The sequence below is a fragment of the Schistocerca gregaria genome, chromosome X (assembly GCF_023897955.1).
Source record: "Schistocerca gregaria isolate iqSchGreg1 chromosome X, iqSchGreg1.2, whole genome shotgun sequence".
Taxonomy (NCBI): domain Eukaryota; kingdom Metazoa; phylum Arthropoda; class Insecta; order Orthoptera; family Acrididae; genus Schistocerca; species Schistocerca gregaria.
Genome location: NC_064931.1, coordinates 358082194 through 358107772, shown reverse-complemented (window position 1 = coordinate 358107772; position 25579 = coordinate 358082194). Strand labels below are relative to the sequence as shown.

Here is a 25579-nt window from a genome sequence, read left to right as displayed (position 1 = left end):
CAAAGGAGGCGCTGGAAATATTCCTGCTAGATAATCCTATCTTTGGAGAACGAAGTACTGATACCAGCGATGTATATTCTGATATCTCATGTAGTGAGGGAGAAACAGACGTCTTGGAAGAGAATATTCATGAACAAGACGGAGGTTCGGAATAAGATTTGGGCAGTGTAAACGTCCAGCCAGTAAAGGAAGTGATACAAACTTCTTAGTTTTATAGGCAACAATGCGTTGTATTATAAGTTAGTATATACATGCGACAGCGTCTGGTGCCACGATATATAATTTTTATCCATTTCATATAGATCAAAAAACAAAGGAAGTGTGGCACACAGTTGAGAAGAAATTCTGGATGAAAGGAAAGTTGCTACGTAACGCTAATAAAGCCAGGACCAATAAAAATGCAGTAAAAAGCACCATCAGTTTTCAGTTGTTTCCTTGGAAGAACGTAGTTGATGAAATACTAAAGTGGATTAACACAGAGGGAAGTCTTGTTTACGGCAGTAGATGGAATTCAGACGCCGCTGAACTGAAGTGTTTTATCGTTGCTAGAACGTAGCAGGTTCTTACAAGGCCCACAGTGAATCAATTACACATCTGTGGAATAAAGAGGATGTTAGACCAATTTTTGGTGAAGCAATGGCTTGAAATCATTTCACCCAAACTTCAAAATGCATTTGATTTGACGATGCGCATGCGAGACGTGGCAACCGTGCTCCTGACAATTTGACTCCAGTCAGAGAAACATTTGAAATGTAGGCAAAGGCACTTCGAGACACTTCAAGACACTTACGTTCCTGGCAGCAACGTAAGAATTGATCGGCAGCTTGTAATACTTCGTGGTAGATGTCTGTTTCGGTAACAAATATCCTCAAAACCAGGAAAATATGGGCTGAAATTTCGCGTTGTATGTGATGGACCAACATTTTACTTTCTTTCTGCAGGTTTACAATGGTCGACAAGAAAATGAATCACGTGAAATTGGTTAAGGCAAGAGAATTGCTTTAGACATGTTGAAAGGCTTAAGAAACAATGGAAAAAGTGAAAGAGGTGACAACTTTTTCATAAGCCTTAATTTGGCGAGAATCATTTTGGAAAACTATGTCCCACTTTCAGGGACAGTTAGAAGAGGTATTTCAGGGACAGTTAGAAGAGGTAAAGCAGAACTACTAGAAGCGTTCAATCACTCTAAAGGTCACGTCAAATATTCACCCATGTTTGGGCTCCAAGAGTTGTTTCTTATCGTCCAAAAATGGGCACAGGTGTAGTTTTGGAAGATCGTGAAAAATCCAAGACAATAATGATTCTAGAAAATAATGAAATAAGGTCAGGAGTAGATATGGTGTACAAGCAGGTTGGAACGTACAATACAAGAAGAAGGTGACCGATGAAATTATTTCAGAAAACGATTGATATTAGTGCAATGAATGCATTATAATAAATCTGCATATTACGAAAGGCTGATTAACTACAAGAGATGAACAATCCTAATGAAAGAAACTAAACAATATCAGTTCCTCAGTACTTTTAGTAATACAAATGACGAACAAGGAGAACACTGCCCCTATTATGAAAGTTTTGTAGATAGGAAATACACCGATAAATGTTCTAAATGTGGACGTTCTATGTGTGAAAACTACTCGGGATTTCCTTGACTTAAGAGTAATGTTTCGTACTTGACACTTCGGAATTTAATCAAAAACGTTTATAGTTTCATCAGAATCGTTTGTACATTTTACTGAAAATATTAAAATAATTTTACATTTTCATTTATGTTCGTGCCAACACCATCAAGTTTTATAACGTGGAAAAATATACGAAACGTGATTGTATTTAACACTTATTAAAACTTTCCTTAATAAGAAACAGGTTCTAGTGATCTCACTAGAGCACCAAAGGCACTCATTGCTCACTGGAGCAAAATTATTCGGTATTAGAAGGACTGAACAATGAATACGTTTTGATGTCCAATATTGATTATGAAAAGTCAAAGCAATATCAGAAAATACATGGGTAGAGCATGGAACTATACGAAAATGTTATTTTAATGATGGAAAACTCATATCTGGGCGAGCTAGAAGAATAATATGAAATAAAAATGGCGCTGAAGGAAGAGTTCAAAAACTTGGACAGGCAAGAAAAGTCTTTTATATGAAACAGGGGAAACATAATTATGTGAGAAAGTCGAAGTACCAGAATAGATGTAGTGCAAGATGGATCGTCTTTACTAATCTCGTTAAGGAACATGTGCTGTAGTAATTGGAGTAAATTTAAGACAAAGCAATATATAACACCGCTAGTGTAGAGCTTAAATGGAAGTAACGATGAGAAAACGGCGCCTCTTAATGATACACTAAATTGATATCACATTTATAGTGCTGATTAAATTTTGTAAAGAAAGTTTACTTGGTCTAACTTTGCCACTTACAACAAAAACTAATTTAACACAGCAAAACTTTCAATAGCTCATTGTAAACAATAAAATTTACGCAATAAATTTTATTTAACTGGCAGTGAGACAAAACACAACTATACGCCTTGTGTGAACGTGTAATAGGTTACAGAAGAGGTACTGTTGATGTGATGCTTCAGTGCGATATGTTTGGGATTGATAACGGATATGGTATCCATTAAGAGAAACTTAATCAGTAATGTGACTCCCTGTTCCGAAAAGATCAAAGGATTTGCGTACAAGTAGGTCGCTTTAGTTGAGTCATGTGCATAGCACCTTACCTGGATTACCTGTCGAACTAGAGACAGTTCTGAAGGTAATCGAAAGTACCCCCCTGTTTCACAGAATGACACAGTTCATATCATACATAAATTGACAGTTACTTTTCACTTCTTGAAAAATCTAATCTGCTAGTTACAGCAAATTCCTAACGGCACCCATACCAACCAAACGTGCCTACCAACTTTAGGGGCCGGGGTTGAGGCTCCAACTGTTATCTGGATGACAGAACATGAAGTGTGGTGAAGTAGGAAGGTTAGCCACAGGGGTGCTAATGATACAACAATTAGAGGAATAAGAATTTATTAAATTAAAGTTTAGAAACATATGATGATACAGAAGAAAACCTGGCGTCGACCTGAATGCTCTAAATTAAATGAATACAATTGTGTAAATAGTCGATGGAAGTCACCTTTCTGTTACACATGGAGGTCTCGCTCTGTGGATGTTGGATAATACCACTTCTTGGCTCGAGCGGATTTGAAAGTGATGTTTAATTCACAGCAACACCAATAACCCAAACTATCGTTTGATGTGACGGAGCTAAAAGAAATGAACTAAAAAATTAGTTCTTAATTTGTCTTAAAAATCGATTTTAGTGACCTCACGATCTACCTGATGTAGTCGAAAGGCAATGATTTTAATTCTAGGATTCTGTGTGTACACATGTTGAAGAGACAATTGGATGACAAAGTGGAACGGGGAAAGGGGGATGGATTGAAAACCGAATCTGGCACCTGAGAGATAAAACAAAGATCGTAAAACAACAACTTGAACAAGCAAAAGATGATGAAGAGCTTCAAAGAGCTAAACAAAAATATGCCGGGATAGACCGCCCAGGCAAACGCAGTTGTAGAGCTGACAAAAAACAGTGGTTTGAACGAAAGGATAGAATGGTGCATTACGATGTCTCTCGAAATTATAAAAGGACATTATACCGTATTTTTCGACAACTTACTGAAGCCCATACTTTTTCAAACGATTCCATTAAGGATAAAAATGGCAAACTTCTGATCAGAAAAGATAAAAAAGGTGCCCGATGGTTTGAGTATTTCGAAGAAACCTTACAACTTCGAAAAGGAGCAAAATGCAAGAGTTAATGGCAAAAATAGGTGATATGACACAAGCAGAGAGGTGAGCAGCAATCCTAACTCCTACAAAAATAAAGAATCAGATTGTTTGGAAGAAATATCAGCTGGAATTCTGAATATGGAGGTCCGGACTTAAGTCACTAACTTACTGAACTGTGCAATTCCTGCTGTCAAATACGGGAGTTTCCAGAAGACTGGAGACATTACATCATTGTTAAATAACCCAAGAAAGGAAATCTAAGCGAATGTACAAACTGGTGTGGTATCATTAATCTTTCGGTGTTGGGCAAAGTATTTCCTTGTAAAAAGAATGGAAGACGCAGCAGTTTGTTGACTACCTGCTGGGTATTTGAATTGGGAGATACTTTCCAGAACAAATATTCTGCGAAACGTAATAGAACAATGAATGGAATTTAACTGTCCACTGCACCTAAACTTCATTGATTTTCTTTATTTAAAACCGTTTGACACTATACACCGAGAATCACTATGGACATATTGTAATCCTATATGGAATTCTTGAGCATCTGACTTAATTTTTCAGGACCCGTATCTACATGCAGGTTTCTATATGAGAACACGAAAGGTGAACACCGCTTTCTTTAATATTCTAACAGGCATCAGCAAGGAACGCATTCTGTCACCACTCCTTCTCATATTAGTCGTAGAGTTTATAATCAGAAAAACCATCGACCACTCCAAGGGCATACATCTGAATGAGCAGTCTTATCTTACGAATCTGGATTTTGCTGATGACATCATTCTTCTGGTTAAAAAATCCACTAACACAAAGAGGGATGAAATGACCAGCCCTGTAGGGATAACAGAAATAGTGATAAAACAAAAACAGTTAGCACAAAAAGTGGATATTTATCTACTCAGATTGTACTGCAGCAGAAGGCACTGCAAGATGTTGACAGTTTGCAACCTCGGCATCCTTACCTATAATAACAGGGACGTATGTTTAGACATCACCAGCCAAACTGGGAAAGTTTCTGCAATCTTACAACGAATGCAATCGATATGACACTTAGATTCTATAAGTTCGTCGACAAAGCCTCAGCTTAACTCCACTACTATTCTACCAATGGCCATACTTGCGTTTGAGACCGGGAAGCAATAGCAGAATCGTCACATTAGCTCAGTGTTTTTCACTAACTTTGCTTAGGGTGAATTTTGAAGATCATCTATCGCCACTACGTTTCAAACGATGATGTGCTGAGAAGAAGCAGTCCACGCAGCCTGCATAAAATAGTTGCTAAAAGGAGACTGGAGTTTGAGGGGATGTTATACTCATGACAGATGGAAGACATCCCGACCCATCACAGTTATGGAAACCAACGGATGGAGACATAATACAGGAATACCTTGTGACGAAAGAAACGAACTTTTGCGAAGTATCTTCACTACACTTAAACTTATTGCCCAGTATGCTACTTAGCACTGGAGTAACTAAATGTAAGCAAATCTAATAACACACATAATATAGTTTTTTTTACGCCCTGTTTTTGGGTGATGGTTTAATTGCGTCAGTGTAGCACCACTATTGTAGGAAACGAAAAAGATCAGTGACTAACGTCCCGTCGCTGAAGAGTTGATAAGATACGAAGCTCAAGGTCAACTAGGACAAGGATGGGGAAGGAAGTCGGTCGTGTCTTTTTCAGAGGCACCATACCGGCATTAGTCTTGAAACGTAATTCTAAAAGGTGGCACTGGGATTTGAATCCACTTCCTTCCGATACTGCTAGCTAAGCATATTCGTCAGCGGAGACATTCTCCTCATGTTCCATCCTCATAATGTCGCCGTAATCGTTCCATGAGCTACTGCACAAAGGTTGTTCCGTCATTTTCAGTTAATGCACTTGATATTTCATAAACAATCACGGGCACTTGTCATCACGTATCCTGCCATGGCTGGTATTCCTTTTGGAGACGTTATGTCTACTACTTTCCAATGTTGCAATGTATCGAGATTCTCGTATGATTTCCTAATGGTCACGCTCAGTGTGCGATAAACCGGCATATAATGATACCTATTGGTCACTGATAAGTCGTTTAGTGCATTATCATGCTTCTCTGTTTTTATTGAAGGTATACTTTAGTTTGTCAATGTTATTACTACTGTTAGTTTTCTAGTCTTAGAACTTTCTCGGTCGATAATTGTCACACTCCCGTGAACAAAGGTTAGCACAAAGTTTCCATTTCGTGCACAAAAATATGTTTTCTAGTGTCGACATTTTTGCACATACCGCATTCATGGGACGTGCCTCTTTCATCGCTCAGTAATTTGTTGAAGCCCATCTTAAAACCTCAGTGCAACAAGTAAGTTTCTGCAAAATAACCACCGTTGCAGTTCCACAAAGAAGCATACTAAACCATTACTTCTAAGGAATCTTAGGAAATAACACTCGAACAGAGTGATGATGCAACAATACTAAATAGAGGGCGTACCCCACTAAGGCTGAGAGAGCCCGGCGTCATTCGAGTGAGGGGTCGAGCGGATACGGGAGTGCGTGGGAACCAGTTCTAGCATGTGCCAAGGCTGAAGGAAATGTTACTCCTGTCATTAAATTACAGTACACAATGAATTTTGTACATATTGCCTGTCGATCACATCCCTTAGTACTTAAGGCATTGTATAGAACTTCATTGGGTAACGTTATATTTCTTTAAAAACTTTTTGTTAAATCATGTTTCTTGATAACTAAGAACGACATCAACACTATTTGTCTTTTCCTTCATACCTTTCTAAAACTTTCATTTTCTCAGAATAAGCTCTTTTCCTCCGCTCTAGCCATTAGAGGCCAGATGTTTTTCAGTTTGTTTCATCCTATTTACAACTTTCAGGTTACTTGACTTTCAGTCTGAATCTATCTCAGTTGAGCAAGGTCTACAGTGCAGTCTGTGTTTATTTTGAGTCCATTTCTGCAATGCCTGCCAACCTATTTTCTTTGTCTGATTTCCTGTTTTGGAAGGTTATGTGGATCTTCCTTATTAATCTGTCTTCCTTAGTTCTCTCTGTATATCCTAAGAATGTACCACGTCCTTTCCTGATCACGTCTGTTATTTTATGGTAGAATTTCAATGTCTTTACTTACTTGGTCTCAAAACAGTATTTCTTTCTGCCTTTTTTATTGAAAATCATATTTATCTCAAGGTTTTCTTTTCTTTCTTTCCTAAATCTTCTAATACAGTTATGTAATACATTCCCCATACGGCGAGAGGCAGGAACAGGTAACGCATCCAGGGGCATTGTCGAACTTTATCGATTTCGTGATTCACCGGATGTGCTAAGGGGAGGCATAATGTTGTATGGCGGTACTGACCTTAAAATCTTTGAACATGGCACACTCACCGATCAAGGTTATTGGGACACTGAACTTCCTCCCCATGTGTGTCTTTTCAGGATTTATTTGGTCCTGACTTCATTTTTATTAATGACAATGTGCAGACACATCGATTTGAGCAGGTGGAGGAGCTTCTGGAACGAGAGGATATTAGGCGAATAGACTCGTCTGCCCGTTCCCCCAGATAAATCCCAACAACCAAGAGTGGCATTCGATGATGAGACCCATTGCAGCACGCCCACATGCGCCAACAACCATCCACTGGTGGCCAACCGCGCTGGTGGAGGGAGGTAAAGCCCTGTCACAAGAATCCCATATCAATATTTGATTTCTTTTATAGCAATACCACGTAAACACAAAACATCACTTCACAATACAAAACATACTTGAAAACATCTTCCTCACAGTTACTGTTAAAGTTCACATTTTATAAGCGGACTACAATACGCTTCTTTCCAGCATGATGTCCAAGACTTGACCTTCTCCAGGTCCGACTCTCTAACAAGTTAACAACTAACCAACTAATAATCGCTTACGTGCTCAAAAATCAGAGTTACAAGTACGTCAAAGATCACAGTGACAAAAGAAAGAATACACATAAGAATAATATCATTGCAATTTAAACATATCGATGTATCATAAATGAAATCAAATCTGAATATTGTCTCAGAAATTTTTTAACAGAAATAGAGTAGAATATTACTTGTATCGAGAGGTTCAGGTAAGGTGCCGTAGTGGTTGCGTAATTCAAGTAGCATTACAAGACGCACTCAACAATATTTAATCCCATAACGGAACTCATACGGTAGTAGAAGCCTTTAGCAGTATTCTGCCCCAGGTAACACCCTACACGTCAGAGTGTTAAAGAGCGTTAGATACTGTACTGCGAAAATGGGAATGTAACGAGAATGGTGTTGTAATCTGTTCCAAACGAACTGGGGTTTATTATTCTATGATACTGAAGCAAACGTTTGTGTGATAATGTAGGTGTTTCTTTGGTAGACCTCGAGGTCAACAGACACTAATCATATTGACAAACGACTGAATGCCTTTAATTTCCACATGGACCCGTTCTTCAATATGAAGCTATCTGGGCTCTGCTACGACAACTGTGACAACGTAGAACGGGCTCTTCCCACTTTATTAGTTTCACAGGACATTTACTTAAATGACAGTAGCTTTTTTTAAAATTTATTTAGGAAGAGGGATGGTAAATGTCCCATCAAAAATTAGGAACACAAGCACGAACTTGACAAACGATATGTAACTGACCATGACCTTCCCAAAGGATTCGCCGTGGTGATTGCCTTTAGTGATTTAGGGAAATCATATATTTCATTGGAAGGACAGGGATCAGAACCTGATTCCTCCAGAAATCAGACTCCTCAGACATCACAAATTGCGACACTAGTTTCATTACGTGGTATAACTCGATTCGTAATAGAAATTGGACGGTTCAGTAGAGCATCTGTCCACTGCCTTCCACATGCAGCGCAGATGTAGCAAACTAGAGACTTTCTTTTTCGAAACAACCCTCGTTCCAAGGGCTCTGTACTGACTGCCCCACTCTTTTAGTAATCATTAATGGTATCGTAGCAGCTGTGGTGTTCTCTTTATCCCCCTGGTTGTATGGTGATGATTTTTGTGTTTCTTTCTGCTCCTCTTCTATTGGAGTAGCTGAACGTCGATTGCAGGGAGCCATACGAAGGGCGCAGTCATAGGCCCTCACCCATGGCTTTGAGTTTTCAACCACCTAGACCTGGGTCATGCACTTCTGTCGCCATCGTATCGTCCTTCCGCATCCAGAACTTTCTCTCGATGGCCAACTGCATAATTTAGTGGAGACTTATCGCTTTTTAGGAGTGGACTTTGATGGCCACTTAACTTGGATTCAGCTTAAGGAAGTGTGCTGGTAGCTTCTTAACATTCCACGGTGCCCGAGTCACACTGACTGGGGTGCAGATCGTCCTACACTGTTGCAGCTGTACAAAGCCCTCGTAGAGTCCCGTCTCCAATATGAGAGCCTAGTGTATTGTTTAGCATCGCTCTCAGCATAGCAGGTACTGGACCGTGGGGAGTTCGACTTGCAACAGGGTTTTCCGAACGAGCCCAGTGAACAGCCTCCTACTGGAAGCTGGGGTTCCTCCATTGTGGATCAGGTGACAACAACTGCTTGCAAATTATGCCGTCCACATTTGCAGTTCGCCTCAACGGTCGCAGGTTCGAATCCTGGCTCGGGCATGGATGTGTGTGTTGTCCTTAGGTTAGTTACGTTTAAGTAGTTCTAAGTTCTAGGGGACTGATGACCACAGATGTTAAGTCCCATAGTGCTCAGAGCCATTTCAACCATTTGCCAAAAACTTTGGATTTTCTGTCAGTTCGGTAGACAGAATTTTACTTCCGAATTCGTTGAACTCTTCATGTATGACTTTCCTAATGCTAATTTCTGCTTAGTTTGATTTTTGTTTGTCTGTGAGACTTTGGCTACATTTGAATTCTCCGTGAAGCTACCTTTAGTGATCGTTTCTGTGATCGTATTTCAGTATATTAGGCATAGCTATCCTCGATACATGCATAGAACTTCAGATATTTCTATAAACTCCGCTTGCATTACCGTCTTATCAACGTGTACAGTCCCTCATAAATTTTCTGGAACTAAATGGTCTTACTTGAACAACACACCAGAAACACTTGTCCCCGTCAGAGCGAAATACTTTCCGTTCCACTCCGTCACTTAGCCACCTTCCCAAGGTAATTTTTGTCGGCTCTAAGTTGTGGTACGGTATGATATTGCTTACTTTATCCAGGAACCACATATCCAGCTTCAAAAGGCGGCTAATGACATATATGCTGAAAGAACTATGTCTATCTTACCACATTAGAACTAAGTACCCTTTTTTCCAACCAGACATTCGTAATTTGCAGTACATCTGAATTTCTCTCCGTGAGAACTCGCTCTGTCCTACGATCTCACTGTCGTACTCCCAAACACAGTTGATATCTCCTACTATCAGTATTATTACCATTACCTTTAAAAGTAGTAGTATCACTAGCACTATAGCTATTTGCTCTTACATAGCACATTCACAAACTTAGTTTCATGTTCTAAGGAGAAAATAGCACACTTCCAATATATCAGCCACAACAGCCGATCCCAAGAGAAAATCTGGGCCACAGTTTTGATAGTAAGCAATTTATGATCTTTAGAAAGTACAGCTTTTAAATTCTCGCGCGAACCAGTTGTTTCTCACTTACTCTGCCGCACTGTAACTAACTAATGCCCGAGCTCGAAGAGTGTAGTGGAATGATAACCAGAGCCCTCCTATTCCTGGGGTGACGAAGCTGAGCGAAAAGAAGGTGGGAGGTGCATTGATCCTTCAAGCAAGTGCTAAAATCAAGTTCGGCAACACATGTTAATCAACGTGAAAAATAGTGTGTAATATGAATACATAAAATATCAACCTCACGCTCACATATGTTCAGGCAAGCCGCTGTAACCGAGAGGTGCTAGGCGCTTCAGTTCGGAACCGCTCTGCTGCTACGGTCGCTGGTTCGAATCCTGCCTCGGACATGGATGTGTGTGATGTCCTTAGGTTAGTTAGGTTTAAGTAGTTTTAAGTCTGTGGGACTGATGACCTCAGATGTTAAGTCCAATAGTGCTTAGAATCAAATGAACAATTTGAACATATCTTCAATATTATTCAAACAGTATTCTACTACTGATATTGTGCCATTGTATATCACCTGAAAATCAAAATGAATAAACATAAGAAAATGAAGAATTAACATGAAGCGAAATTGATGATTGTCTATTTGTTGCTTAATCATGGACAGCACGTTGAAGAATAGCACATCTCCTGCAATGTACTTCACTTGAACACTATCATCTTTAACATCCAAAGAGCGATGTTAATAATTAAATGAGCTTACGCTACTTCTTTATCGACTGACTCATTCGTTTCGTTGATTTACACTGCGTTTATGAATCTCAACATAAAAATGTTCAAAACAAGCAGATCTCTGGTGGCACAACACACATTGACACAATGATCAAAGCATGTTAGCAATGTGAAAACGGTAATTCAGAAACCTCTTACTCACTCCACCGTACCGTACTTCGCGATCGGGCACTAGGCGGCTGCAATGGGGAGGAGCGAGTGACAGACGATTCGCGATCATGTTTAACAGCTGTAATTTGAAAAGGTCGTAACTGCGTACTGTCAGAATTAGGGCCCAGAGGTGATTTCTGAGACTTATATCTGACATGTGTTCTTTTTTCTCTCTAAAACTGAGGCCAGACTGGTTATGTTTTCTAGTTAAACAGTTAATTTGTTCCTAATGGCGTAACATACGGTCACATTTTGTTTCAAATCATTTTTTATTCTATTACTACCATTCACTATATTTCATTATATTAAAATTATTATAGTTCCGTACCTAAGTGGGATGCACACTGATGAGCCAAAAAGTTTTGGCCACCTATTTTCTCTATCTTTCGAACGAAATACACCACTGATTCTGCGCATCAAGGATCCGACAGTTTGTTAGTAGGTTCTGGCAGATATGTTGAATTAGTCTATGCACAGGTCATGTAACGAGTAAATAACGGGCCGCTGATTTGCGTAAGTGGTGATGGTGCCCGACAGCGGCTCAGATGGGTTCATAGGAATTACATTAGGTGAGTTTCGTTTCCAAGACATTAACATGAGTCACGAAAATGATCTTCAAACCGCTGTAGCACGGTTGTGGCTCCGAGACACGGACAGTTATACTGTTGAAAGATGTCCGGAAGGTTTCATTAATTGTGAAAGATGACATTGCCATCGGGGGAAACATCAAACATCGAGGGACGCAGGTGGTTGGCAACTGTCAGCGTGTCTTGGAGTACTACCTCAGGTCCCATGCAAGCGCAGGAGAATGTCTCCCACTGCATACTGCCTCTCCGACCAGCCTGCGTCCATGGGACTCTGCACGTTTCAAGCTACCATTCACCTCGATGACGGCGGATGTGGAGCTGACTACCGACTTAGAGTAGCAAAAATGTGATTCACAGACACATTTCCATTGATTAGCGGTTGAATGTCGATGGTCGCGTGCCTACTGTAGTCACAATTGACGACGTCGTTGGGTCAACATGTAAACGCGTAGTTGTGGTCTGCTGCGGAGCGCTATGTTCAACAATGTACGATGAACCGTGTGCTGCGAAACACTTGTGCGTGCACTGGCATTGTGCTCTTTCAGCAGAGATGTCACAGATCACCATATACACTTCCTTACAAAGCAGATAAGCCTCCGAACCTCACGTTCTTTGAAGAGTCGTGAACGTCCAACTATTTAGCACCCAGTAGTATTTTCGTTGTCCTTCCACCTCTTTCCGTGGATGCTCACAACAGCACGTAAATATTCGACTAACTTCACCGTTTTCAAGATACTTGTTCACAAGCTTTGCCTAATAATAATCTGCACTTCTCCAATGTCACTTATCTCAATCGATTTCTCCATTTGCAGCCGGTATCTGTGCTGTCTGCTGCACATACATACTTTTGTTACTGCCTCATGTATCCACAACGCCACCAACGGCATCCAACGTCGCGGTGGGCAGTGGTCATAATCTTTTTGCTTGATCATTGTAAACAGTGTTATGTGTGTAGAAGCCTGGTCTAATGTAAAGGAGAGTCTGTACGCACTTTTCTGATCATGCCAAATAAATCAATTAATTAAAATGAATCGAAGATGATTTGACGTGATGTGAAACCAGAGAAAAAATTTCAGAAATGGTGAAAATCGGAGTGTCGTGACAAATTATAATCTTTACGTAATCTGGGTTTCCAAATTGGTTAAATTAAATCAGTTAAGAAGTTAATGCTTAATAAACTCTTCTTTGAGTTACATATAAAACAACTAAAATTTTTCTGTGATTTTTAGCTTAATCGAAAAAGGACACAAACTTTATTGTTTCTCAATCACTTGATTGTGTTTTGATTGTTGTGCTTAACATCCCTTTTGCAGATTCATTTTTACCTTTGACGTAATGCTACTTCTGATCTCCATTGATAACTGTTCGTAAATAAAATGTTAACGATCCAGGTTTGTCATGACTGTAACATCAGTGTTTCTCATCATTCAGATTCCTACACTTTTACTGCTTTATTCTCTCTCTCTCTCTCTCTCTCTCTCTGTCTCTCTCTCTCTCTCTCTCTCTCTCTCTCTCTCTCTCTCTCTCTCTCTCTCTCTCTCTTCGTTTAAAGCTATATGCCGTTACCCTACGGAACCAGTATATGTTCTGTGTACGTCTTTCAGCCAGACTCAAACTTTCGTAGCTATTTGTTCGAGACACTACAACCATACCGTCTCTGACAGGGTGTTTGAGAATAGTACCACTGGGAAACTGATTTGGCGGAAGACCGTTACTTACACTGCCACTGAATTAAATTCGCTGAATTTTATCCAGGATAAAATCATGAAATGTTATCAGTGAACACAGTTCATAAATGCCAAACATGCAATGTCATCAAATGTTCATATCTGTGTGAATCCCTAAGGGACCAAACAGATAAGTTATGCTAAGAACAAGACACACACCCATGCCCGAGGGAGGACTCGAACCTCCGGCGGGAGGGGCCGCGCAGTCCGTGACATGACGCCACAAACCGCGGCGCAGTGTAATCACTGTTGGTTGTAGCTCCATGGCAGGATTACCACTTCCTTCTACCACATTCGGTACCCCTTGTTAGTATTTCTATGTACTCAGGAAAAGTTCAAGGTATTAATATTTGAAAGTTATGGGAGAAACTCCAGTGGCAACGTTGATCGCTTATTTCCGAATAAAGCCGTGTGGATCGCTTTTCGTACTTACTTTAGTCTTATTACGACGTTTGGGCTACTGCTGTCACAAGAAAAAGACTTATAACTCGTAAACAAATTACGGTGTTAGCGGCAATTAAAATTACGCCTGGTTAGACATTGGTTTTGTTGCAGCTGACACTGAACTTTGTGTTATGACTTCTATGTTTTGATCTGATGATAGCAGCAACCAAGACGTTGTAAATGTTGTGTACAGCTTCATACCCAACTGTAAGGAAATGTGGGCTACAGAGTGGTGAGCCAACTGTCGTCGTAGGAAAACTGGACAGAAGCAGTAATGATTAGCGAACGTTTTAACATAGTAAACAGGAGATTTACATACATTTCTCATTAAAAACAGAACAGCAAGATACAGAGTCCAGTTCTCAATGTCAACGAGGAAGAGGTCCACTGAACTATAGGACAAAATATGCTGCTAGAGCCGCGATTAGACGACGTCTGCATAGCATCACATAGCGAAAAGGTTAGACGTGCGTGTTGTGTTTGCTGAGTGGATGCTACCAACCATTCTACACACCTGGAAATGGAAAAAAGAACACATTGACACCGGTGTGTCAGACCCACCATACTTGCTCCGGACACTGCGACAGGGCTGTACAAGCAATGATCACACGCACGGCACAGCGGACACACCAGGAACCGCGGTGTTGGCCGTCGAATGGCGCTAGCTGCGCAGCATTTGTGCACCGCCGCCGTCAGTGTCAGCCAGTTTGCCGTGGCATACGGAGCTCCATCGCAGTCTTTAACACTGGTAGCATGCCGCGACAGCGTGGACGTGAAACGTATGTGCAGTTGACGGACTTGGAGCGAGGGCGTATAGCGGGCATGCGGGAGGCCGGGTGGACGTACCGCCGAATTGCTCAACACGTGGGGCGTGAGGTCTCCACAGTACATCGATGTTGTCGCCAGTGGTTGGCGGAAGGTGCACGTGCCCGTCGACCTGGGACCGGACCGCAGCGACGCACGGATGCAAGCCAAGACCGTAGGATCCTACGCAGTGCCGTAGGGGACCGCACCGCCACTTCCCAGCAAATTAGGGACACTGTTGCTCCTGGGGTATCGGCGAGGACCATTCGCAACCGTCTCCATGAAGCTGGGCTACGGTCCCGCACACCGTTAAGCCGTCTTCCGCTCACGCCCTAACATCGTGCGGCCCGCCTCCAGTGGTGTCGCGACAGGCGTGAATGGAGGGACGAATGGAGACGTGTCGTCTTCAGCGATGAGAGTCGCTTCTGCCTTGGTGTCAATGATGGTCGTATGCCTGTTTGGCGCCGTGCAGGTGAGCGCCACAATCAGGACTGCATACGACCGAGGCACACAGGGCCAACACCCGGCATCATGGTGTGGGGAGCGATCTCCTACACTGGCCGTACACCTCTGGTGATCGTCGAGGGGACACTGAATAGTGCATGGTACATCCAAACCGTCATCGAACCCATCGTTCTACCATTCCTAGACCGGCAAGGGAACTTGCTGTTCCAACAGGACAATGCACGTCCGCATGTATTCCGTGCCACCCAACGTGCTCTAGAAGGTGTAAGTCAACTACCCTGGCCAGCAAGATCTCCGGATCTGTCCCCCATTGAGCATGTTTGGGACTGGATGAAGCGTCGTCTCACGTGGTCTGCACGTCCTGCACGAACGCTGGTCCAACTGAGGCGCCAGGTGGAAATGGCATGGCAAGCCGTTCCACAGGACTACATCCAGCATCTCTACGATCGTCTCCATGGGAGAATAGCAGCCTGCATTGCTGCGAAAGGTGGATATACACTGTACTAGTGCCGACATTGTGCATTCTCTGTTGCCTGTGTCTATGTGCCTGTGGTTCTGTCAGTGTAATCATGTGATGTATATGACCCGAGGAATGTGTCAATAAAGTTTCCCCTTCCTGGGACAATGAATTCACGGTGTTCTTATTTCAATTTCCAGGAGTGTATATTGCCGCAGCGTAGGACTCTCGTAGCCCAGAACCACGGGAGGTGTGGCTCAGTGGGCGCACACGATTGTGTTCTACAAGTCCCGCACGACCGCTATGTGTGACTGACGGAAACTGGCATTTCCATTGCCGGCTTTGACGCTCGTTGGGTGGTATCAGTGTGCGCTGTCACAATAAAAATAACAAAATTCAGTAAGTGATCTAGACGGTTTTATTTGAAAAAACTCCACCATGGTTGTAGACCTACAGTATTAAAGGGATATATTTCGTTTTGTAATGATTAGGTTTGTATGAAATCTGGGGGCGTGCTTAGAAAGATTAATGTTTAAAGCTACTGATTACAGCAAGCTGAAGATTCGGGTTGAAATCCCACCCCAGTAAAAATTTTCATTACGTCGTTTGATGGTCGCTATACGTGCAGTATTGTTGTCTGGCCAGGACGTAGCTGGCATGGACCAGTCGTGCCTGCACGAGGGCCTGCCCGCCGTGCCCGGGGGGCTGCCGCTGCTGGCGGTCCACGCGGCCGTGGACGGCGTCATGCTGCTGCTGATGCTGGCGACGAACGCGTCCATCGTGGCGGCCATCGTGCGCCAGCGCCGCCGCCTCGCCGGCGTCTCCCTGTCGGCGCGCTTCGCCGCCAACCTCGCGGCAGCGGACGCGTTCGTCGGCGCTGCCACCGTCTTCTACCTGTCCTACCGCTACGTGTGCGCCTCGCGGGTGGGGCTCGGTGGCTACAAGTACACGTGCGTGTTACGCTTCGTGGTCGTCAGCAGCGCCCACATGACCTCGGCCTACAGCCTCGTGGCCATAGCTGTCGACCGCTACATCGCAGTTGTGCACGCACTCCGCTACAAGGAAATCATGAACGTCAGGTACGTGTAAAACTGTAGAGACCGACGCACTCACTGGGTGATTTTTGTTTACCTGTTATCAACACTGTTCAGTCAAATCTTCATGACCGCTTAAGAGTACAGGAACCGTATGCAGAAAATCAGAATTCAAAACCATCTTGATTGCAATTAATTTTTTAATAACAACACGTTTCGCAATACAGCGGAATGAGGCTTGCTGAGGTTGCACATAGGTGGGGCTCAAAGTAGTTCTGTAACAGTCAGCATATTTAATGCTTACAAAAATATATCTAACAATGGTCGATTAGCTATAATGAAAGTAAGCGATTACTATTAATCATACCAAAATTTCCCCTAACGAACTTTAAAATTAGTCCAAGTAGATAAAAAGTGACATCAGCCGTAACTAAATAAAACTGTAAGATAACCATCAAACGTGGACGTCACCCCGATGACTATGGATAAAAAAATTATTAAAACACCAGGTCCCGACCAGACTTTAAAAACATGTTGTCTAGGAATAAATCATTCAGAGGCATGGAGAAGGGTTGATGAGAAAAAGGGTAAAACCGAAACGTAACCCATTAAATGAGCATAACGAAATTAATGTAGAAGCTTTAAAAACTGGCATCACTGGGTCTTAATAGCCTTGGTTCCTACCAGCGAGCTGATAATTCAGCAATAATTCGTCGACCGTACACATATGTTTAAGGATTTCCAAATCTTCTAGTAAATCAGCCAAGGTTACACGATTTATTAGTTATTTTTGACTAGGTATAAGCGCCTCCGTCCTATTCGACTTGCGCTTCTGTATAGCGCAGAGCCGTTTTATGCTTTCTAAGATGCTGTAAATGGAATAGGTCTCCGCCTGTTCATCTGATAGACGCGTCTTTCAGTGTAGCACAGAGACATTTTTGGTTTTTATACGTTGTAAAAGGAAAACTTTGGGATTAGTAACAGCTCCTTATTCACATTTAGAACTGTGAAGCCAGGACAGTACCTAACTTTTTGCTTATTTTGATATCCTCATAGATAACCTGGAGATGCTTCATCAGCGCTCAACGCGTTGTCTTTAATGAACCATGGACCTTGCCGTTGGCGGGGAGGCTTGCGTGCCTCAGCGATACAGATGGTCGCACCGTAGGTGCAACCACAACGGAGGGGTATCTGTTGAGAGGCCAGACAAACACGTGGTTCCTGAAGAGGGGCAGCAGCCTTTTCAGTAGTTGCAGGGGCAACAGTCTGGATGATTGACTGATCTGGCCTTGCAACATTAACCAAAACGGCCTTGCTGTGCTGGTACTGCGAACAGCTGAAAGCAAGGGGAAACTACAGCCGTATTTTTTCCCGAGGACATGCAGCTTTACTGTATGATGAAATGATGATGGCGTCCTCTTGGGTAAAATATTCCGGAGGTAAAATAGTCCCCCATTCGGATCTCCGGGGTTGAATTACTCAGGAGAGCGTCGTTATCACGAGAAAGAAAACTGGCGTTCTACGGATCGGAGCGTGGAATGTCAGATCCCTTAATCAGGCAGGTAGGTTAGAAAATTTAAAAAGGGAAATCTATAGGTTAAAGTTAGATATAGTGGGAATTAGTGACGTTCGGTGCCAGGAGGAACAAGACTTTTGGTCAGGTGAATACAGGGTTATAAATACAAAATCAAATAGGGGTAATGCAGGAGTAAATTTAATAATGAATTAAAAAATAGGACTGCGGGTAAGCTACTACAAACAGCATAGTGAACGCATTATTGTGGCCAAGATAGACACAAAGCCCATGCCTACTACAGTAGTACAAGTTTATATGTCAACTAGCTCTGCAGATGATGAAGAAATTGATGAAATGTATGATGAGATAAAAGAAATTATTCAGGTAGTGAAGGGAGACGAAAATTTAATAGTCATGGGTGACTGGAATTAGTCAGTAGAAAAAGGGAGAGAAGGAAACATAGTGGGTGAATATGGATTGCGGCCAAGAAATGAAAGAGGAAGCCGTCTGGTAGAATTTTGCACAGAGCATAACTTAATCAGAGCTAACACTTGGTTCAAGAATTATAAAAGAAGGTTGTATACATGGAAGAATCCTGGATATACTAAAAGGTATTAGATCGACTATGTAATGGTAGGAGAGAGAGTTAGGAATCAAGTTTTAAATTGTAGGACAGTTCCAGGGGCAGATGTGGATCCTCACCACAATCTATTGGTTATGACCTGTAGGTTAAAACTGAAGAAACTGCAAAAAGGTGGGAATTTAAGGACATGGGATCTGGATAAGCTGAAAGAACCAGAGGTTGTACAGAGTTTCAAGGAGAGCATAAGGGAACAATTGACAGGAATGGGGGAAAGAAACACAGTAGAAGTAGTATGGGTAGCTCTGACGGAAGAAGTAGTGAAGGCAGCAGAGGATAAAGTAGGTAAAAAGACGAGGGCTGCTAGAAATCCTTGGGTAACAGAAGAGATATTGAATTTAATTGATGAAAGGAGAAAATATAAAAATGCAGCCAATGAAGCAGGCCAAAAGGAATACAAAAGTCTCAAAAATGAGATCGACAGGAAGTGCAAAATGGCTAAGCAGGGATGGCTAGAGGACAAATGTAAGGATGTAGAAGCTTATCTCACTAGGGATAAGATAGATATTGCCTACAGGAAAATTAAAGAGACCTTTGGAGAGAAGAGAAGAGAACCACTTGTATGAATATGAAGAGCTCAAATGGCAACCCACTTCTAAGCAAAGAAGGGAAGGCAGAAAGGTGGAAGGAGTATATAGAGGGTTTATACAAGGGCAATGTACTTGAGGGCAATATTATGGAAATGGAAGAGGATGTAGATGAAGACGAAATGGGAGATACGATACTGTATGAAGAGTTTGACAGAGCACTGAAAGACCTGACTCGAAACAAGGCCCCGGGAGTAGACAACATTCCATTGGAACTACTGACGGCCTTGGGAGAGCCAGTCATGACAAAACTCTACCAGCTGGTGAGCAAGATGTATGAGACAGGCGAAATACCCTCAGACTTCAAAAAGTATACAATAATTCCAATCCCAAAGAAAGCAGGTACTGACAGATGTGAAAATTACCGATCTATCGGTTTAATAAGTTAACTGCAAAATATTAATGCGCATTATTTACAGACGAATATAAAAACTGGTAGATGCGGACCAAGGGGAGGATCAGTTTGGATTCCGTAGAAATGTTGGAACACGTGAGGCAATACTGACCTTACGACTTATCTTAGAAGAAACATTGAGAAAAGGCCAACCTACGTTTCTAGCATTTGTAGGCTTGGAGAAAGCTTTTGACAATGTTGACTGGAATACTCTCTTTCAAATTCTGAAGGTGGCAGTGGTAAAATACAGGGAGCGAAAGGCTATTTACAATTTGTACAGAAACCAGATGGCAGTCATGAGTCGAGGGGCATGAAAGGGAAGCAGTGGTTGGGAAAGGAGTGAGACAGGGTTGTAGCCTCTCCCCGATGTTATTCAATCTGTATATTGAGCAAGCAGTAAAGGAAACAAAAGAAAAAATCGGAGTAGGTATTAAAATTCATTGGAGAAGAAGTAAAAAGTTTGAGGTTCGCCGATGACATTGTAATTCTGTCAGAGACAGCAAAGGACCTGGAAGAGCAGTTGAACGGAATGGACAGTGTCTTGAAAGGAGGATATAAGGTGAACGTCAACAAAAGCAAAACGAGGGTAATGAAATGTAGTCGAATTAAGTCGGGTGATGCTGAGGGAATTAGATCAGGAAATGAGACTCTTAAAGTAGTAAAGGAGTTTTGCTATTTGGGGAGCAAAATAACTGATGATGGTCGAAGAAGAGAGGATATAAAATGTAGACTGGCAATGGCAAGAAAAGCGTTTCTGAAGAAGAGAAATTTGTTAACATCGAGTATAGATTTAAGTGTCAGGAAGTCGTTTCTGAAAGTATTTCTATGGACTGTAGCCATGTATGGAAGTGAAACATGGACGATAACTAGTTTGCACAAGAGAAGAATAGAAGCTTTCGAAATGTGGTGCTGCAGAAGAATGCTGAAGATAAGGTAGATAGATCACGTAACTAATGAGGAGGTATTGAATAGGATTGGGGAGAAGAGAAGTTTGTGGCACAACTTGACTAGAAGAAGGGATCGGTTGGTAGGACATGTTCTGAGGCATGAAGGAATCACTAATTTAGCATTGGAGGGCAGCGTGGAGGGTAAAAATCGTAGAGGGAGACCAAGAGATGAATACACTAAGCAGATTCAGAAGGATGTAGGTTGCAGTAGGTACGGGAGATGAAGAAGCTTGCACAGGACAGAGTAGCATGGAGAGCTGCATCAAACCAGTCCCAGGACTGAAGACAACAACAACAACAACTATCAAACTATGACCATTTTCTTGTCAGCGTGTGTGTCTACCTTCGGAATGCAATACAGCTGCCATTCTGCGTAGGATGAATTCAACAACTGATGTAGATACAGAGTAAGTGTTTAAGCAGACCACAATGGTGCGGCCATCAGTCTCCTACTCAGCCCCCAACACAAGTAGTGTAACCAGTCTTTCTGTGGATAAATTCTGCATAAAAGTGTGAGAAAGTATTATAAATGTAGGCATAGAATGTAACTAATATGTAACATGGAAACAGCTTTGTACTCACTTAGTGGGACGTAGAAAACCGCCTAAAAACCACATCGATGCTCGCCAGCAGACAGAAACCTCTTCTTAATCCGGGTAGATGCGGTAAGGGGTCGGCATACCTCCCCGTCCTGGAAGCGGTCGCGTTAACAGATGCAGCTACCCGGGCGGTTGATTCGACAACTCCTTGGTAGTTTTGTGGAGGTATGTTTCACCGGACGTCTATGCTCAGTTCATTCAATTCCCGTAAATTACGGACCGATAGTTTGTATGCACAGAGCTGGCTCCCAACAGCAATCCACTCGGTTCTGAAGGTGTTATGGTCAAATGAATTACGTGACCAGAAATCAAAACCAATTCACTATCACTCCCCGCATACTGCTGTAACACATTTCTGACTTTGTTAAACAGATATTTATCCTGCTGGAAGATGTTATCGTCATCGAAAAATACATCAACTATGATGGGATTAAAGTGGACTGCTGTAATGTTCGTGTAGACCACAGTTGTCACGATACATTTGATGGCTACCACAGCAGAAGACTCTCCCCACTGGACTGCGTCTGTAGCACAGTGCATGTTTAGAAGACCTGTTCGCCTGGATGATGGAGTATCCAGGAACGGCTATTGATTTGGTGTAACTAGAAACTTAATTTATCCGATCAAGCTGGCTGGTGTGTCCGAGCGGTTCTAGACGCTTCTGTCCGGAACCGCGTGACCGCTACGGTCGCAGATTCGAATCCTGCCTCGGGCATGGATGTGTGTGATGTCCTTAGATTAGTTAGGTCTAAGTAGTTCTAAGTTCTAGGGTACTGATGACCTCAGATGTTAAGTCCCATAGTGCTCAGACCCATTTGAACCATTTTTATCCGATCAGGTGACAGGTTTATACTGATCTTAGGTCCATTTTGGATCATCTTGCGCCTATTACGATCGTTATAGACGTTTGTAGGTGAATCAACATCGGAACGTGGCCGCGCGGAGTGGCCGTGTAATTAGGGGCGCCATGGCACGGCTTGCGTGGCTCCTCCCGCCGGAGGTTCGAGTCCTCCCTCGGGCATGGGTGTGTGTGTTGTTCTTATCATAGGTTAGTTTAAGTAGTGTGTAAGTCTAGGGATCGATGATCTCAGCATTCTAGTTCCTTAGGAATTCACACCCATTTGAACATAGAAACATATAGGCCTCGTCTACCTTGGAGCTCCACATTTAACAATGTACACTGAACGGTTCGCTCCGAAACACATTTGCCTGCGACAGTATTGTACTCCGTCGTCAGATCTGTCATAAACTGCCGCTTGTAGTGCATTAAAGATTGGCCAAGCTCTGTTTCTATTGTTAGTGTAGCAATCACCCATTTGTCAAAGCCACTTATATCACTGTGTTTCATCATTTGTGACCCATGTCTTAGCTAGAAATTTCTCATTCGTCTCTGCTCTGTATACACATAGGTAATAGGTATAAGTGCATGTATTTCCATTGGTGACAAAAGACGGTGTAGTGATTAGCATTACATCAGTATTTATGTCATTTGCAGACTAATTATTATGATCATTACAAATCATATACTTTTAGATTGGTTAGCACCAGCAAGGGCATGCTATCAGTGGCTATTTTTTTCTGGGCAGCAGTTCATATGTTGAAGTGGGGACGGATGGACGTAAAACAGTTATACTATTCTCACAGGCACTGCGACCACGCAGAAGAAAATCAGATCGTAAGGTTCGTGGCGTGCTTGTGGGAAGATTGTTGCAGGCAAAGGAAAAAATCAATCGGAACACAGATGGGAGTACATATTAACGTACCACATATAAAATTATCTGCACTTACACCCGTTACGACCTGCATATTATCCGTTTTGCTTTACATGCCCACAATGGAATTCAGTCTTGCAGTGAATGGCGTTCAAAATTCTTTGGCTCGTCAGTGTAAACCCATTGTCACTTTATGTATGCAGCCTGCATTTGTAGAAGACATGTTGTTAATTTTATGTTTCAAAATACGAACCTTAGCTTGATTGACTGCTTATGTATAAACTTACAGAAACCTGGATGTGAAATATAATTTTCATAAACTGTAAAACTCAGTAGTTGTAGAGCTCTACATAGAACGACAGTAGCGGTAGGCCGTTCGTGAGCTTCGGGAAGTGAAATGGATGATCAGGATTTAATTGCTCCTCGACGATAAGATAATTAGAGATGGCGCACGAACTCGAATCAAAGGAACTGTCTCGGCATTTGCCTTTATATTTTAGGGAATCCATAGAGAACACAAGTGTTGATGTCCGAATGGGGATTTGCGTCTCGTTACTCCCAAATCCCTGAGTAGAATTTACGGAACGTGGTCAACATACTTACGGAGACGGTCAGCTGTTTTTGACTCAGTTAGGCTCCACTCACGTTGAAATCCCTATTTCTGGAGGCTCATCTGTTGTTATACAATCCCCGACACACATTCCTTCCATAAAAATTAAAAAAAGTAATTTGCCAAACGTTTCCTGCATCTCTAGTTACTGATAAGCTTGCGCTAGTTTTTCGTTTTGTCCTGTCGGTTGAGAAATCCATGCTGCAAACAGGGCTTGCTTGCATTTCTCTTGTCTGCTTGCTGCCTCCTTCACGTCTTCCGGATGAGCGAGCTACCTCAGTCAGATAGTATCCTTCCTTCATGGTCCTGGCCACTGTGCGACTGGTCAATAGGTAACATTCATTGCAAAACATACTAGGACAGGAAAGGGTGGAGTGGAAATCCTAATAGCTCAGATATAAGTCTAATTTGCGGCTGATTAATTCCAGGTAACCACCTGTGTGGTATTTATGCAGTCAGCCTTATAAATCACAGCTGTGCCCTGAAAGGAGAACGGGAAGATAAGAGTTTAATGTCCTTTAGACGAAGAGATCATTAGAGACTTCTGGAGCCACCACATAAATCTAAATATTAATCTAATCGTTGATAAGGTAGGTGTCAAACACACATAAATAACCGTAGGAAAGAAAGGTGCTGCACTAAGATTCACCTGAAGGATCAGGAAGTGAAGTGTAGTCTACCAACTACTGAGGTATCTTACAAAACCCTCATTTAATTGATATTTGAGTATTGCTCCTCATGCTTGAGTCTTTACCGGGTAGGATTGATAGACGAGACAAGGAAGAGTCAAAGAAGAGCAGTGCGGTTCGACATGCGTTTGTTTAGTAAGGACGTAATCGTCAGGGGGTCCAATTCCATGGGCATATAGTACCAGAGAGACATTATCTATCACGATTTGGTTTATTGTGTCAATTCTGAGAACGTATACACCCACATCAACCAAGCAATGTATATCTTCTTCAGCCGGCCGTTGTGGCAGTGCGGCTCTAGACGCTTCAGTCTGGAACCGCGCGACCGCTACGGTCGCAGGTTCGGATTCTGCCTCGGGCATAGATGTGTGTAATGTCCCAGGTTAGTTAGGTTTAAGTAGTTCTAAGTTCTAGGGGACTGATAACCTCAGATGTTCAGTCCCATAGTGCTCAGAGCCATTTGAGCCACTTTTTATAGCTTCTTCCTACAGATATCACACGAAATATTATGAAGGTAAAAGTAGAGATTTTCGATTTTACACGAATGTTTATCATCAGTAGTTACTCCCACACAGCATTTGCGACGGGAAGAGAAAATGGTAAAGTGATAGTGATACCCAAGATATTCTCTGTCACACACTATAAGGTGACTGGCAGAGTATAGCTGTGGATTTAGATGAATTTGTGATGGATCTGTTTCTACCATCTTTTGGCCGCAATGTGATTTGAGAATTTCTAACGATTGACACTCAGTGCAGTCACGTAAAATCTTTTCCTTTGACTAATGTTGATACATACAACACAGACATCTCAGTTATCTCAGGTTGCACCTGATAATTCGCTGTCAGTTTTACAAATTTCCTCAACCAGCTGTGTTGGCTTTGGAATTCAACATGAGCTGTCAAATTCTCTAGCAAACATTCAACACTTTAGATAGATTGTATAGTGATCAGATGACTTAATGTTGAATGACAGCAGGTACCAACTTATATGCAAGAGGCGCAGCTGTATTTAAAGAAATATTTCTGTATAAAAATTGGAGGTGGAGAGGGGAAGAAAGGAAAGGAAAGGGAGAGAATCACTGTTGTCAGC

The 25579-nt window shown here is 42.2% G+C and overlaps 1 protein-coding gene across 5 annotated transcripts in view; it reads left to right on the top strand.

Moving 5' to 3' along the window:
• The window catches only part of LOC126298991 (adenosine receptor A1-like), a 176288-nt gene that overhangs the window by 79535 nt on the left and 71174 nt on the right, over positions 1–25579 (top strand). For all 5 annotated transcript variants that reach the window (XM_049990618.1, XM_049990614.1, XM_049990617.1 and 2 more), the window contains exon 2: positions 16405–16838. In XM_049990618.1, coding sequence (XP_049846575.1) covers positions 16405–16838 — 434 coding nt within the window. The remainder of the gene's footprint in view (positions 1–16404; positions 16839–25579) is intronic.